Genomic DNA, 17,491 nt, shown 5'->3' on the forward strand with positions numbered 1-17,491 from the left:
TGGTGCAGCATATTCATGCATATTTGTCTCAAGATATCACATGGAAAGCACGGTTGAAATTCTCTATGGAAAAAAAAATGTCTCAGCAGGCTTGAGTCTATGCATGCACGCATTCAGATTATGTACATGCATTAATTTAAAACTCATACATGCCGAAGGTAGTTTGACGGAACACTCAGAACCTTATGACATGACTACCTTGTATGTGATTATGGAACATCCCAATTGGTCAACATATATTTGCTGGATTTGTCTTTCTTTTTTTTTTTTCTTTTTCTTTGGGCTGGACAAATTTGTATATACGTACTCATATACAACACAAATTAAATTACTAGAAAAACAGGGGCATTCACTGGGACCCCCGACGCACCGTTCCAAGTTGTAAAGAGTTGAAAACAATTCATATTACATAGCGACATTGCTATATAGTCCAAAATGGCTACTCCCTCGAAATCAGCCGCCCCCTAATCCATTTAGATCTAACCCCACACGTTCACTTTTAACTTCCACGATAAAACAAAATTCCTAATTAAATCACCAAGGTGGATTTTTTTTTTTCAAATGTGGTTCGACATATGTTCAAAGTATTGGATTTGAATATTGTGAATGAAGAAAATTTATGATTATGAGAGTTTTACTGTTTGATGGATTGACGTCACAACTTGAATTTGGATTAGTTAGAACCCATCATATGCTTTCAAATATCAAGTGAAACGCACTAAATAAAAATCCTAATTAATTCACCTACTAGAACGAGAGATGTTGACAACCTTTTTCTCGCCACATGACATCGCCCTCCTCTCTACATAAGTTCCACCCCATGCAAATCCCATTTGTGACACTTCTATATATATCCCCCTTATATTGCACATTTCCTCGACCACTCTATTGAACTAATACGAAGGGTATTAGCATCTCTATTGATCGTATTCGTTTCATTCAAAAATGATGTCTGCCAAAGAGGGCAAGTTGGGGTCTCAGCAAGCTCACATTGAGCTCGTAATCGAGGTTGTATCACCCAATATTGGTGCTACTCATGATGGGCTGCAACATTCTAATAATAATGCATTTCTACACTTCATGAAGCAGACTCTAACCCCAACCTTAACAAAGTTCCATGCGGGCTACTTCAGAATAAGCCTCTCCCTTTGCAGTCAAGCCTTGCTATGGAAAACCCTGGGGGAGCCGGCCGATGGGAACCACTTGTTCCGCCGGGTCTTCAGGCTCATGCCCTCCACTGCCTTCAAGATCCTGTGGTCCTTGGCCCTACTCACGCTCGTGGCGCTCTCCGTGGTCTACCTACTCCGCTGCCTGTTCCACTTCGACAAGGTCAAGTCCGAGTTCCTGCACCACATTGGGGTGAACTACCTCTTTGCTCCATGGATCTCGTGGCTCCTCCTGCTCCAGTCCTCGCCATTCATTGGCTCCGGGACGGATTGCTATACTGCCTTGTGGTGGATCTTCATGGTGCCAGTGATGGTCCTTGACGTAAAGATCTATGGTCAGTGGTTCACCAAGGGGAAGAGGTTCCTCTCTACCGTCGCCAATCCTAGCAGCCAGTTGTCAGTGATCGGGAACCTGGTGGGAGCCCAGGCAGCTGCCCTGATGGGGTGGAGGGAAAGCGCAATATGCATGTTCTCTCTTGGCATGACGCATTACCTCGTGATATTCGTCACGCTGTACCAGAGGATCTCGGGATGCCAGTGCCTGCCAGTGATGCTACGTCCGGTTTTCTTTCTCTTCATTGCAGCCCCAAGCATGGCAAGTCTGGCTTGGGACTCGATCTCGGGAAGCTTCGACAGCTCGTCGAAAATGCTGTTCTATCTGTCCACGTTCCTTTTCATGTCATTGGTAAGCTTTCCACTTCTCCTGTTCCGGCCAGTATAAAGGCTAGAATCTTTCCCAATATATATGCTGTATTCATTTCTTAGTGCCTCACACCTCCCCCAAACCACCCCCCCCCCCCCAAAAAAAAAAAACAACAGAGAGAAAACCACCCGACCCCGTCAAATCGTTGACGGTGCTGAGTTTATTCTCGTGGTATTCAGTCGCACAAAGTCAAAATTCATGCATGCTTCAGAATAGGGACCTGGCCGGGACCAATGCTTCGCTTTTTCTCCGAAGCAGAAAAAAATATGATATATGCATGCCTAACATTATAAAATTAAGCAATATATATATATATATATATATATAACTGTTTGTACAAAAAGTCACGCAAAGATGTGATGCATGCTTGCTTGAACTCTGTTGGACCAAAACGTCTTGGGTTGACAGACCTTCGAGACAGCCAATCTCCAATATATATCAATTAATATCTTTCATAATTATTTTTCGTCAATATTTGTGTCCGATTGCATTTGGGAGAATAAGAAAGTCGTTGTCATTTATTTTGAACCATATAAATCTCATATTGGTATGAACAATATTGACAGTAGGTACAGTTTCATTATTACCAATTCAAGTTGCACCGATTAATCTGCGCTGAAGAAATTAAAAGAGATTGGTAAGCATATATAGATTAAATGAAATGCCCCTGAATCAAACCCCACACATTTATCTTAATCTTTCTGCATTAATTAATCGATCGCCTCTCCTCGAATATAATTTATTAGTGTGCTGCCGAACCCTACCTCTATGCATATTTCTATTCTGATGTATACCAATACGTATATATGACATTCAATTTCTTCGCGTTGGAAAAAAAAAAAAGCAGGTATCGAGACCGAATTTATTCAAGAAGTCAATGAGAAAGTTTGACGTGGCATGGTGGGCTTACTCATTCCCGTTGACCGCCCTGGCTTTGGCTTCGGTGGAGTACGCCCAAGAGGTGAAGGGAGGTGTGGCCCACGTGCTCATGGTCTTCTTCTCCACCCTATCAGTCCTCGTCTCCTTCCTCCTCATGGTCTCCACAGCTCTCCACAGCAGTGCCATGTTCGCTATACCCTCAGCACAACAACAAGCTACTGATAATAATAATAATAATAATAATAATAATAATGATGATGAGGAGGAGGAGGATATTAATGGAAGAAGATCAGAACCAGCAGATGGAATCATCAGCTAGCTAGCACGCATGACCCTTTGATTGTAACTCACATGTGCAGCAGTTCCGTTACATTGATTTGATTATAGCTCGCCCGGATGTTCTCCGTATGTGCGGTCGTGCTAACACTAACCTATAAATATTGAACCTATATGCATATATTAGATATATGTATATATGGCATTGTATACAATGATGCAAATGATGGGGCTTGGCCATGGCCGGTAGCTTGTATTCTATTTCTTGCATGTCCTATGAACCCCAGTTTATATCGAAATTTTCCAGGCAGAGAGTGATCGGAATGGATCATTGTCATGTTCCAAGCCTTTTCCTGAGGGAATGGGTCCAACCAAATAATGAACATGACAAGGGAGGTCCGTGGGCTCAGTATAATGAAATAAAAATTCTAATATCTAATCAAAGGGCATGAATAGTACCACTTTATATCGAACATGAAATCTCTTGATTATCAGACGAGAGCGTGCACCACTGCCCTGCATTTTTTTTTTTAACATTATGATCTTTTAGAATCATGATTTTGATTTTAACTCTACTCACTACACAACAAAAATACACGTTTCCCAAGTCAAATTTATAATACCATCTCATTTGTCATTTTTCACAATCAAAATCAAAATCAAAATCAAAGTTACTTTAACTTTGAAACCAAACGGGCCCTTAGGTTTAGTTGATATTAGATCATGTGATTCAATTCATGGGCTTTCTTTGGGTCAATTCATGGGCTTTTAAGCCCATACAAGATTGACCCTGGACCGATCTGAGAAGCAATTAGGCTAGACTTTATGTCAAAAATATACAGTCTCGGCCATTTATCCTTCTTTCTTCAGCTTGTCTCTATCAAAATCTGAGCCCAATTCATGGTTTACCGAATTGGCCACTTGTCTCCGGGGTGGGTTGTTGGCTCCTATGGTCTTGGAGGAACGAGGATATTTTTGACCCGAGCTTTAGTCGGCCTGCTGAGGAGTAGGCCGAATTAGCAAGTTGGCCGAGAGCTTCAAGTTGGCATCGGAGTCCATTGCACGTTTTCTGCGTAAACGACCAAGGCAATGGCAATGGATCCGGTCAAACAAACCTCCTAATGGTTGGGTGAAGCTGAATATGGATGGTGCTTCCTGAGGTAATCCAGGACCGGCGGGTGCACGTAGACCATCAGAGATGAAGACGGCCGATGGTTAGGAGGTTTTGCTCATAACATCGGTCATGCATGCTTCAGCAGCTGTTCCTGAGCTTTGGGGATTCAAGTCGGGGATGGACCTTGCATGGGCTTTGGGTTCATTTCGTTCACATTTTTCGGGAGGGCATGTTCCGACTAATTTCCTCGATAATCTCTTGATCTTTAATAGGATCTTTATGTATTTCATTTTCTTCCGGAGGGTATCCAAACCCTCCTCATTGATGATATTTCCAGAGCTTACATACCCCGCCTTTGTGTAATTAACTTTTCTTTGTTTCTTCGGGCTCTTCTTTACTACCTAAAAACATAAAGAAAACATCTAAAAGGGCAAAGAAAAAAGAAAAAAGAAAAAGGAATGGGATCTTCTTTGATGCTCTTAAGATATTCTGATAGTTCAAGAAGAACATGTAGAAGGAGATTTCCACGGGAGGCGGCAGGTGGCTATCTTTTATTCTCTCAATTCGCCGAAATCTAATCAGATAGCTACAGCTCAAGGTAGCACCAGCTGTTGCGACTTCACATCCATCTAACCACACGAGCCACCACTCTCGACCTAGTTCCGAAATTCAGAACTACATATTATAAGATTTCTCGATATTTGTCGAGTGAAATCGACACGCGAGTAACTGCTTCGGAGAGTAAAGAGAAAACTTTTTAGGTTAGGCTCTTAAGAAATATACTAGTCTTGATATATTTATCGAGTGAAATGGACATGGGAGTAAATGTCTAGCATAGTAAAAAGCAAACTTTTGTGGTAGCTGCCTAAGAAGATTGACTAGTCCTTGATTGAGAAGTGCACACGCTCATTACCTGAACCTGATTGCCGAGTGGCCCGTAAACAGAAAGTCCTGGAAATTTTCGACACAATCTGCATCATCATTTCTAATTTTTCTTCTTTGATCGATCTACCCGTACCCGTCCGTCCGTCCTTTGATGGACATTCTGCCAAGTGTTGAAGTGATTTTTTTTAAAAAAAAAAGCCATAAGACCCTCGACGTGGCACTAAACCAGTCTGGTACTGATTAAAAAGTCTCACTTCAAAATTCAAACACAAAAAAAAAAAATGAGCTTCATCAGTTCTTTCCCAGCCACATGTCCATATGCCATTGATCCTTTCCCCGTCGCTGTCACCATCTGCTAACCTACAATTTTTGCTTAGTTGGCCGGCCAGCCAGGCCCCCCTTCGAGCGAGTGATTTGAGCATTTGATCCAGAGCATGTAATAAGTCAACTGACTACATATATGTCCGCTAATTTGGTCGTTACGTCTCTCCCCCTCCATTTTTACGGTTCGCGGCGCAGTTTTACGTCCAAGTTCTTATAGAGTAATCGACACAAATATAGCATATGATGGAATATCGAGTTATATTTAACGATTTACATCAAAATTGAGGGATTTACAGCAGTGACCCAACTTTCGGCGGAACCTGACCTAAGCTTAAGCTAAAGCTCCTCTCGGCTTGTTCTTGAGCTAAGGATACTCCCACCTAACATTATCTAACTTCTTGTTCTTTGCTACCGACAGGACCAATTCCCACCTCTTCGACTTCGACCGAACCCGCATTTCCATGTTTTTCATCATTATCACCCCCATCACGATCTCCTCCTCCACCGAAATTTCCCCTCACCGTGACCCAATCCACGTCATTGCCGGCCCAACCGGGCCACCGCCCCGAGGGGCCCGCCAGCTGCCCGATCCTGTTGGCAGCCGATGGTGATACTTCCTCTTCACATGACTGCGTGAACTGGCTAGAACTTTTGGTGATCTCCGATTCCGTCTCGACCGAGTTCCAAAATCCTAGATCGAGTATGCTAGTCGGAGAGCTCGAACTCGAGTCCGAGGCTCGGTTCGGGCTCGAACAAGTGGTCGGGTCCACCAGAAATGGATGATTGAGCAATTGACTAGTGGTCCACCTGTCTTCTGGGTTTCTTCTCAGGCACTTCTCCAAGAAATCCTTTGCTTCTTCGGAGAGACTTCCCGGGATCTCCGCCGACGCGTCGGAGAACCCAATTCTGTACAAAACCGAGAGCGGATCGCCGCCGTCACCGCCCCACAGCGACCTCCCAGTGGCCATCTCGATGACGGTGCACCCGAAGGCCCAGATGTCGGCGGGCTTGCCCTGCTCTTCTCCACGCGCCACCTCGGGCGCCATGAATGCCGGCGTGCCACAACATGATCCCACCTCGTCTGCCGACTTCGCGCACCCGAAGTCGGCTATCTTAGCTCCATCCTCCCCGATTAGAATGTTCCGGCCCTTGATGTCGCAATGCACTAATCCTCGGGAGTGCAAGTAATCGATGCCTCGCGCAATCTGGCGGCTGTAGCGCGTGATCCTCGGCTCGTCGAGCTTGCCTCCGCGCTTCCGGATTTCGTCGGTGAGCGTGCCCCGGGGTAGATACTCCATGAAGAGATTGTACACGCGCTTGCCGCTTTCACTAGTAATGTCATAGCCCTTATAGGTGACTATGTGAGGGCAGTCAAGGGATGATAGGATCCTCTGCTCATGTTGCAAGGGCTCGGCCCGACGAAGGTCGGCCGACTTAACGGCCAAGATATCGCAGGACTTGTGGAAGGCTGCGACCGACACGGCGGCAGAGGAGCCGTGGCCAATTCTTGGGCCTCTAGTCCACTCCATCTGTGGGGGAGAGATGAAGTGGGAGGCGTATTTTTTTTTTTTTTTTTTTTTTCTTGGTTTGGTGGGTTATTGTAATTTGGGGAAGTAAGTGAAGCTATTGCCTTTATATAAGGTGGGGAGTTTTTGAAAGCTCGAGTTATTAAAATTAATTGAGTTTGCTTGGGTGGGTTGACAAAATTCCTCTAAAGGGAAGAGACCGAGGGGGGGGGGGGGGGGGGGGGAGTCCACACGTGTCAAAGTTTTGGGTGGATTAGATGGATTCCAACACTTGGAGGAGGGCGTTGGTTCGAGAGAGCGACTCGTGCACCGGTCGAGGTCGGATTATCAGAGTATCTAGAACGAAAAGAATTATAAAATAATGTTTCAATTCTCGATATAAATTTCATAAAATTTTGTGAGACGACTGAGCTGGATAATATCAACATTATCATTATGGAGACGGATAAAATTATACTCGGGACGGAAGGCGAAGAGTGTGTGAACTGATCGAAGTTCGGGTTTGGTGTGGACGGGGGAGGTTGCCAAAGGGTGGTTTGAATGGACAATCCTTCACCAACAAGAGGGTTGGATTCTTTGGGTTGTTTGTGAGTGGACTTTGAAGGATAAAGAGGAATTGGAGTGGGTCGAACAAACCGAAAATGGTTGAGTTTTGGTATAATTTTGTTTTTGGGGGGTTGAATTCGGTTCAGAGTCGAAGTCTTTTGGGTGTATAAGGGGAAAGAAAAACCAATGTGAAACTCTTGAAGGATAGGCTTTTTGCCAAGAGTCAAAAAACAACATTTGGAACATTTTTATTTTGCATTTCTTTTCTTTTCTTCTTCTTCTTCTTTTTTTTTTTTGGGTTTTATAGTTGTTGCATTTGGAGAAATTAATATGAGCTACCCAACAAAACAAACATTGGAAAAATAATATTTTTCTCGACGTCAAATGTTCAAATTAGAGAAAAACCAGGGCACCTGATCAATGAGAAAGGAAAATGTGTTTCCTATTAGGAATTTCAAAAACACATGGCTGTTATAAAAATCTCACCACATGGCACACGCTTATATTTTAGCAAAAACCGAGGAAATTCGCCGCATGGTCATTCTTTTATCTTATTTTTATTTTTTTTAAATTTGGGTGATCGCGATAATATGAATCGTTTTAGGGTAGTAATCTGTTACCGTAAAATTGTCAGCTCTATTGGTCAAAGCACAGGCAGATTGGTTTACGTCCACACCAAACGAAAGATCTCCGTGGATTATGTTTGCAATTGGAGGAAGGTATCCAAACTCGTACCAAATTAATTCAAAAGATACCGTGAAGAAAGCAATAAATTGAAATACTCTATTATTTTCGAATACGGCGGATCAAACCCCCCCGAGTATCAAATAAAAATTATGAAGGGCAGAGGTCGGGGGAAAGAGAACCCTCCAACATCTCCGAGTAACAAAGTGGCTAGGATGAAAGGACAATGGCTGCGCCCATGAACACGACAAAACGAATGGTTCACCGCACGATAATAGACGTGTTAAACATGGACCTCTCTCGATCTCACTATATGAACTAATTATATATTAATAGATCGTTGTTCGATGACAGGCAGTTCAGTTCTTACTGTTAGCACATTTAGTAATAGTTCAGATCGTTGTACGTGTGAACGTGCTTAAAAGGTTGGGAGAGGACCCGCCTAAATGTAGGAGATTGAGCATTTTTGGTATGATGGAAAAAAAAGAGAGAGAGAGAGAGAAAAGGGGGAGCCAGGTCAGGTGCAGTGTAGCCTCTATTCTCTTACTTGCTACGTCTCAATTGCTTGATAACATTCGCTTTGGATACTGAGAGTAAAGCTAACGTTATTCCTTGCCCTTTTTTCCCCGGTATGACGGCTCTCGACGCTACTATATACTTTATCGTGTATTCATAATTAGAAATCATGATGTATTGTAAATTAACACATATGGACAGATCGATTCCACAAACATATATAAAGCTCTTATATCCCACTTATAAATGGAAAAAATCGTGATTGGATTCCCAACACTCGATTTATTAAGAGCGCGCTCAATAAGAAGGCAAAATATGATTATCCACATTCGTTTTTCATTTGCAGCCACTCTTTAATTATATTCTTACATTGGCAAATGTAATACAATATGATATTAATTAATTTGATGATGTGGAGGGGATCGAATTTGGTGGAAGAAGCTTCGAAAGAAAAGAAGAAAAGGGAACATTTGGTTTGGGGGCGAAGTTAAAGAGGGGAATCATTTGGCTAAATAGGGTTAAGGAAAGTGCTAAGTTGCGCAATTATATTTTTTGAACGACTAACTACACCTTAAAACAAGAGAGCAAAGGTAGAGGGTTTAGTTTTGATTTTGAAGTAAAGTCCCCTCCAACCGCCCCTCCTTTGATTTGATTTCCTTTTTCCTTTTTATGATCAAACAGCTAACCTAGCAATCGCCTGGAAGAACAAGTACCTAATCAACGTGGAATGATTCGAGTGCGTCTGCGCTTAATTGGCTGATCTGAATCAACCCGAATTAGTTTAGGCTTATTATATTTTTGGATATCAGAGCGCACATCGGAAAAAAAAAAGAGAGTAAAAGTATCCACATGCAAAATCGTAAAAATTTGATCCGTCATGGATATTCTTTCACGGGCTGAAGTATATTATGGAACTGAAAAATGATGACAAGCTGTAGTATGATAACATGCATGTTATTCTCCTCTCACATTCACACCAAATATGCATTAACAGTAGGATTCACGAGGCTAGGCCTGTTCATGGTGGTCGGTACGCAAAGTTCTGGGGTCTCTCTCACGTCATATGTACTAAGAAGGTGATGAGATGCTAATGATGCATTATTAGTTTTGTTTGGGGAGTTAGTTGGGCTAAGCTAACGGAGTAGACTAATGGCTGTCAATGCCCAATGAGGGATTAGATGAGAGACATTGCGATCCGATGCGTGAATTAGAAGGCGACAAATGATTAAGGCTTCTGTGAAACGCAACTCACGTGGAGCCTCCGTCGTCGTTTTCCCCCCCTTTCATTTCCCCGTTGCGTATATGAGCAAGAAAGTTCGCTGCCACGTGGAACAACCACCACCTGCCTAATTTTAAACCGTCGAAAATTGCACGTTTATGATGTGCTTTTTTTTTTTCCCCTCCACTTTCGTTTGTTGTCTTTTCTTTTTTCACTATTTGTTGTTTTTCGAGAATTTCTAGGTGGCCTGTCCAGACATTAATAGAACCATTTATGGCTCCCTTATTATTAGGCATAGATATATACTTTAGCCAAATTAATATTTAATTAGGCAGTAATTTAGAAGATTGACAAAAAATACTTTTGTAATCGTCCTTTCTTTCCTTTATATGATGCAGAGCTTATATTTCATTACACTACATGATAGCTTCGCGTCGGCGTTTCTGAACTTACCTTGCACGTGATTGGTGCAACATTTTATTGAGTTTTTCTGATAATGCAAAAGGGCGATAACTACAGCGGCCACATCGAACGCCCGTTAATCGATCGTACCCAAAGAAATGTACTTCGAGCTCAGGGCATTTGAGAAATACCAATTCTGCCATAATTTTAAGCTTTTGAATCTGGATAACACTGTACAGAATGTGATAAATTGACCTATTTTAACTAAATTATCCGTCTTGTATTGTTGTTATCCAAATATTTGAAATTGTGATCATGCTAGAAGAAAATTTGATAATCAGGCCAATTTCAACTAAGTTACCACTTCTTATACTGGTATTAATGAAAACAATCGATTTTCGATAACTCCAGTACAAAATGTGATAAGTTCACCATTTTATACTAGTGTTATTAGAAAACTTTAGAGTTTCGAAATTTCAACTCAAAAAATGATAAGTTGACCAATTTGAAGTAATTTACTTCTTCTTGTACTTTTGTTATCGAAAAACTTTCGGTTCTGCAAAAGAACGAGTATAAATTGTGATAAGTTCACCAATTTTAATAAGTTACCGTATCTTGTACTGGTGTTATCGCAAATTTTTAATGTTATAGTAACCGCTGCTCGACATGTGATAACCACTCAATTTCGATATCGCAAAATGTAAAACATATTCGTGTTTCATTTTTTTAAATGCAACATAATAATTTTTTATTTTATTTTTTGCAGTATTTATTCTTATTATTCCTTAAAAAAGCTTTTTTTTTTAAAATTTTCTATATCACTCTTTAATATTATTGTTCAAAAGCCAAAAAAAGTAAATGTAGTTCGATAGGCAATGATTTCTTTTCGATTTTGGGGTTTCATTTTAAGTGATGATAAAGTTATGAAAAGAAATTCAAAAAGTTAATAATTAGGTCTTACCATCGATCAATTGTATGCGTATGAAATGAATGGTCCCTGGATTAATGATGGGCCCCCCACCGACTCTTTTATTTATTTATTTATTTATTTATTTATAGGAAATTTTTTTTTGTATCTTTCTGAGAGGGAATGAGTGCTCACTCTCGTTGCTTTGCCGTAATTAGTTCGTCAGCCCGCAGTAAAGACTAAAGAGAGAGACAAAATAAAATAAAACAATTAAAGAAAAAGGAGAAAAGAGATATATTTCGTTAGCCGGCATTTTAATGACGTGACATTTAATTCCTTGCTTTCAATAACCGTTATTGCTAGTAACTGGTGTGACGGCTCTTCGGGTCATAAATTTCATATTTTATTATGCCGCTTGAACGGAATTATTTTCAATTGGGATGATATCATCAAAAGAATGGAGCACGATAAATATTGATTAAAAAATGAGAATGAACTATCAATAGAACGTACCATCCATGACAAACTCGAAATCAATTAGATCCAATTATGACCCTTACGTGCAGTCGAGTTATCGTAGCACTTGATGGTAATGCAGACGGGTTAGCAAAGGTTTAACCAACTCTTTCATGGTAAGATTCCAGAAGGAAATGAAGGGTACAGCGATTAAGCTATTGGTGCATATGTATTATTGAGATTATATAGTTCCATTCACACGATCGATGAATTCAACCTCGAGTTATCGATCAACTCAACCTCAGGTTCAACTGCCGTCCATGGATCTAAACAAAGCAGCCCCTCTTCGGTAACCGAAACACCGAGTGGATGCCCCATTTGAAAATGGTCAGGTCATTTTCTTTTCATAGGATGAAAGCGGAACTTCAATAGTTCTATCAAAAGGCAGTGAATAGCAAATACACGCACAGAGTAACGTTAAAGGTTGGCCCTTACATATATCCGGAAATAAAGATCGAAAGTGTGCATCCTTTTCGGAACACTTGCACTGAGTAAAGAGTAGCTCTCATGAAAGAAACATGCAGAGAGCACTTCATTCCACAATATTTACATAAACAGGTCTCTGTCTGCTTTAGGCCGTGGCCTATATGATAGGTTAAGCACCAGTCAATTCTAAGCTGCCTCAGCGAATCCGACTTGCATGTTCCCGTAGTCGAACACAGTGTGGTAGCGGCCCATGAAAATGTCTCCCAAGATCCTGCACCCAACAGATCGATTACTTACCGGCTTTTTGATACTTAACACCATTAAGCAACAATTATAACTCATTAAAAGTAACGGTAAGCTGGTTTGGGGCGAATGCCCCAAATGGAGGGGGAATATTACCAGAGAGGGCCCCGAGGAGGAGCTACATCCAAAGCAGTGAACCCGCTGATGCACTGAGATGCACCACCTTCCCCAACTTTCAGAACATACTGCACACAACGAGTCCAAACCGAATATAAATCATCAGCGGTAATTCTAAGCCGTCTCTCCTGTATGGAAAATCAATTTCCTTGCTAAGATACCTGCTCAGGCTCGAGATCAAATACTTTGCCCCCAATTGTAAAGGAAACCTTGGGCATGGTAGAGAGAGTGTTGCAATCAACAGATGATTCTCCCATTGGACTGGGAATCCGCTCACAGAGCTGTAATTACAATTGCAATAAGTATAAGCTTGGAGCAAAACCACCTTATCTATTGTTGCAAATGAGAGACAGTATTCTACCTGATTCACATAGTCGATGATCTGATCTTCTGTCTGGTTCTGTCTGAGCTTGTTCTGCATCCACACAACAGCCATCTCACAAGCTGAACACGATGCATCCCGTACACTGCCTGATGAGGTGCTTCCATTCTCATCCACCACGCTCTTAATTCCCATACTGCAAAATAAAGATCAGAGTAGCAAATGTAATCTGACTCACGATTACAAATAGAAGAGTCAGCTTATTGAGAATAGAGTCTGAAATTCACTTACTCAACACCGTGAGTCCCATCAAAAGTACATAAACCAATTTGAGAACAGATCTTCTGCGGTTGTGACTATAGGGTGAAAAAGTAACGAAAATTAATTACGCTTGAAGAGCATCAATGATCCAAAGCAGAGCTTCACCAAAGGAAATCAAAACATGAGAAGTTTTAACAATGTATACCAACCTGAGCCAAGAGCATCTCCAGGATGGTTTTTCCATATTGTGCAACAACTGACTTGCACTCTTGGCTTACGACACCAGCGGCTCCGATTGCATGGTTGATTTGGGTAATAATAGTCTGCAAGAGTTTTATTGTACAGACAAGCAAAGAAGTGTTTCAGAAGATCAGCTTCCACTAAAATTAAGAAAGAGAAATATGAGGCACAACATGCTGCAAGTATATGATTAATTACATTAGATCATCAAATATTACCAACCAAAACAAGGCTTCCCTCCCCCACCCCTTCCCCCCCAAAATATATGAAAAACAAAAATAAGGGCAGGTTTAGGTGGAGATTGGCATGGAAGCCAAAGCCATTAACTATACATCACAATTGAGCCTGAGCACAAATGCAGGTGAACCCATTCAAATTCAGTTAAAGTGTCCACGTAACAACCTAAATGGACTAAGATATTCAGATATAATGCCTCATTTTTCTACTTACTGTAGGGCCTGCTAATAATGAGGTTCCAGAATCAGCAATGGCTGCACAACCGTTGCCACAGAATCCTGGAAGAGAGAGGCATTTAATAATGATGACAAATAATAATTGAAGACAATAAGGATCTAGGATAATTTCAAATAATTACCACTTGGTTCATCTCCAATCAGAACTTCACCCATATTGAACTGCCAGAAAAGACAATAGATAGTGTAGGTTAAATAGGAGACATTGAATGCAATATGAATGGCTGAGAAATCAACTCCCAAAAGCGCACCTGCCAGTAGCCTTTCTGCGTCACAGGAACATAGGTATGCTCTCCCTTGTAATGGCTGGGATCAACTCCACCAAACACAAGTTCACCCCCTTCTTCCCCTTCGATGTTCCGGTTCAGCCAAAAAGAGAATACTGGTTCTTTGACAAGACCTTGATCGACCATATTATACCTGAGAAAGATAATAGTGTCTTAAAAATTAAGCTGTCATGAAAACGCAAATGGTTAAAAAAGGGGAGTAAAATAACAGGTGAGACCATCTCAGAGAGCTTATTTCCACTCTCAGTTTTAGTTGACTCAAAAAAGTATCATAGGTACTACAAAATCACAAGATGTTGAGATGTGCACATACCAGACAGGTACAGCATCGCCAACTGAGATTTCTTGAAATCCAAGTCCAAGTATACCATCAAACTTTGCAGCCAAGAATGTGATGCCGGGCTCTTTGGTTGCCTCGATGAAATCCTGATGGCCAATTGCGTCACTAGGGTAAATTCAAGAATGATGTACAGTAAAGACCATAAGATGGGCAAGTTCCAAGTAATGTAATACATACCTGATTCTTAACAAGAAGATCTCCGACTTTGATGTGGTCCCGGCTAAAGAATCCAGAAATCGCACCAGTTCCATAGTGAATAGCTGCAGATTTGCCTGCATCGGAAAGGTAGAAATTTGATTCAGACATCTCAATCTTCAGCGAGCAAAAATGAGTAGGATAAGAAAACTGTCCATAACATTTAAGGTTCCATTTGTAGTCCACACTATAAATTTTCTCAATGGGAAAAGGTTTGTCACATTAGCACAGAAGCAGATGATCATGCAAGTCATACAATGTATTTATACAAAAGGAAGAATTGAGAAATGGTTAAGGATCCGCATTCCAGATCTAATGCTGAAGAGAGCTAAGCCAACCACAAGTCGTCTAGACATGAAACTTATGAAATAACTCGGCAGCAATCTCTCAATAAGCATAACCAGCCTCAAAGAGAATGAGAGCGAAGAGTCCAACACAAGATGGCACGAATTGAGGGAAAAAAACCCTTTCGATAATCAGGTAGAAAACAATGTATGAGAAAACATACCATTCTTTTTGTAGGTGCTAGATTCGCTCGACTTGTATTTGGAGTGAAAGAAGCACGCAACCTGTACAAACAGACATGTGGAAACAAAATTTCGAGATTTACAAACAACAATGGAGTGGGTGAATTCAAAATAATATCACAATTACACAGGAAGAAGAAAACACTAACCGAGAAGTAACACTTTGATGAGGGCACCCACAGATTAGAACTTCCAGTGTCAAATATGACAGTGAATTTCTGGGAAGGAGTTCCAAGGCCAATCTCACCAAAATACTGTGCATCCATGTAGTTTTTCAGCGAAACGATATCAATGTCCTGAGAGTCCCCAACATTCCTACCAAGATAGTAGTTCCTGACAGGACCTCTCTGAGCTTCCCCTTGCCTACCCAGACGGTTAACTACATCTAACTTCCTTTTTCTGAGTCCAATTTTGACCATCCCATCATGGGATGCAGAAAAAACTGCAGGCGACAAAAGCAATACTAGGAAGAGTGCAGCCACGGTAGCTCCAGATCTGTTTCCCATTGTGCTACTGAAACAACCCATTTCCGGAATAAGAATCAAATTGTTTGAGGGGGAAAAAGAGGAGAAAAACAAGCCAAAAGTGAAAACTTTTTAAGACTGATCATCACCGACTATCAATTATGCAGTTGATCCCTATCTCACCAGTCATGTAATTTTCCGGTTTGCATCATTTACATGGATTGCAAGGGGAAAGGAAAAAAAAGATATGACTCGGTATGTTAATTAAAGTGGAACCCAAAATAATGGGTTTATCAACCATGCTAAAACAACCAACACTCAATGAAATTGACAGGGAAAGGAAGTCCCCAGGCAGCACAAACTACAGAATTTTCTTCTTGGAAACAACTATTAGAATTAAGTGAACATAGAAAAGCTAAACATGCAGAAAGCTATCCGTCTCATCTCCGAGATATGGAATCGAACAATCAACAAGTTCATCTTTTGATAAGGGAAAATGGCCTTCAAGATCAATTCCGCTGGATCAGAGTATAAGGAATTGAGACTAGAAACAAGAATCAGAACTGCACCCAGCTCTGACAAACATGATTGAAGGTCACAGTGAGTTGACTTAAAAAAAAAATAAAAAAAAAAATATATATATATATATATATCCAGCAAAGCTGCTCCCATCTATCCATTGAATTCTAATCTCATCTATAATTCCCTGACCTGCCAAGGAAGCCTCAGAATCCTAATACCCTTGACGGAATACAGACCAAACCAAGCCCCAAAATGGACGAAATTCAGCTGCACTGCTTCGAAGGACAGAATATATCTTTCACGAAAACTTCAGAATCTGACGATTATCTGATGGAATAAGCTATGGAGAATAGATAGTCGCAAACCTGAGAATCGATGCGAGGCTGCTCAGAGGGTGGAAGACGAAGAGGAAGATGACTCGATTAAGGAACCGCCGTTCCTTTTCAACGTAAGGACGGGGGTTCCAATCATCAACGTCATCAAAAACCAGAATAAAAGGAATGTAAGAACGGGGGTTGGAGGGATACGCTGTGCCAAATCTACGTGCTCCCGGAAGTAGCGGCCGTTGATTAGCAGAAAGGGTCGTATCATCTGACGGTCTGCGATCTAGCACGGGCACGTGGCGGAATTTGATTGGACTGAGCGTCTTGATTGCAACGCTTTCTGGTGGATCTGATTAGGTTTTGACCGCTGGTGGCCAGCTCAACTACCAGTCCCGAGTCTACTTGGAACGAGACAGATGAGAAGAGCGTGAAAGCGGGATCTCCGGGGTTTCGTGAAATCGAGCAAGTAGGCCCAATCTTTAACCCAAATTTCCGGCCCATATAAAATGGGCTTGGCTACTTGAGGTCGACTTGCCTGCCTAACCCAAAATTCCGGCCCATATAAAAACTCCGTTTCCACGCCTGCCTAAGCTTTCTTTTTGTGAGGGGATACGGAAAGTAAGCGGTGAATGAGAATCAAACTTTGGTGTTTTTTTTCCCCCCAAGTAATAATGGGGCCGGAGCCCTAAACAGAAATTAAATTACAAAAGAGTGGGGTAAAGAAATCTCGATAATAATCAAAGAAAGCGTAGAGTAATGGTGTACGCTCTCGCATAAAAATCAAGAGATTCCATCATTTGGACTACTTATGTCCCTTTATTTAGTAATGAGTACTTATAATTCATTGTTCTATATACATGGACCCTCCTTGTAAAAAAAAAAAAATCAATATCGCCTCGGATAAGATGATTAATGCCCTCCAGACGTGAACTGAAGAAATGAATGCTCCATGACAGATGCAATAACTTGCGAGTTAGACAATCAGCACATAGTTTGCCTCCCGATAAGTGTGAGTAACCTGAACTCCA

General features: G+C 41.3%; 3 protein-coding genes across 4 annotated transcripts; 1 reads left to right on the forward strand and 2 right to left on the reverse strand.

Moving 5' to 3' along the window:
- Positions 1–833: 833 nt before the first annotated feature.
- On the forward strand, positions 834–3,366 carry LOC116194513 (S-type anion channel SLAH1-like). Its single transcript, XM_031523327.1, has 2 exons — positions 834–1,851; positions 2,717–3,366. The coding sequence occupies exons 1-2, from the start codon at positions 946–948 to the stop codon at positions 3,065–3,067; spliced, it is 1,257 nt and encodes a 418-aa protein (XP_031379187.1). The 5' UTR covers positions 834–945; the 3' UTR covers positions 3,068–3,366.
- Positions 3,367–5,581: 2,215 nt separating this feature from the next.
- Positions 5,582–6,971, reverse strand: LOC116194514 (mitogen-activated protein kinase kinase kinase 18-like). Its single transcript, XM_031523328.1, has one exon. It carries the CDS (start codon positions 6,874–6,876, stop codon positions 5,734–5,736), a length of 1,143 nt encoding a protein of 380 aa, XP_031379188.1. The 5' UTR covers positions 6,877–6,971; the 3' UTR covers positions 5,582–5,733.
- A 5,041-nt stretch (positions 6,972–12,012) lies between these two features.
- Positions 12,013–16,655, reverse strand: LOC116194515 (aspartic proteinase A1-like). Of its 2 annotated transcripts, none has more exons than XM_031523329.1 (14): positions 16,506–16,655; positions 15,304–15,667; positions 15,136–15,196; positions 14,610–14,704; positions 14,406–14,518; positions 14,057–14,225; positions 13,928–13,967; positions 13,783–13,847; positions 13,302–13,415; positions 13,123–13,187; positions 12,871–13,027; positions 12,671–12,790; positions 12,489–12,577; positions 12,013–12,360 (listed from the first exon to the last, which is right to left on the reverse strand). In XM_031523329.1, exons 2-14 carry the CDS (start codon positions 15,658–15,660, stop codon positions 12,276–12,278), a joined length of 1,530 nt encoding a protein of 509 aa, XP_031379189.1. In that variant the 5' UTR covers positions 15,661–15,667; positions 16,506–16,655; the 3' UTR covers positions 12,013–12,275. The 2 variants fall into 2 exon arrangements, with proteins under 2 accessions (XP_031379189.1, XP_031379190.1); XM_031523330.1 differs by lacking the exon at positions 16,506–16,655 and adding an exon at positions 16,330–16,418.
- Positions 16,656–17,491: the final 836 nt, after the last annotated feature.

The sequence above is a fragment of the Punica granatum genome, chromosome 2, assembly GCF_007655135.1.
Source record: "Punica granatum isolate Tunisia-2019 chromosome 2, ASM765513v2, whole genome shotgun sequence".
NCBI lineage: Eukaryota > Viridiplantae > Streptophyta > Magnoliopsida > Myrtales > Lythraceae > Punica > Punica granatum.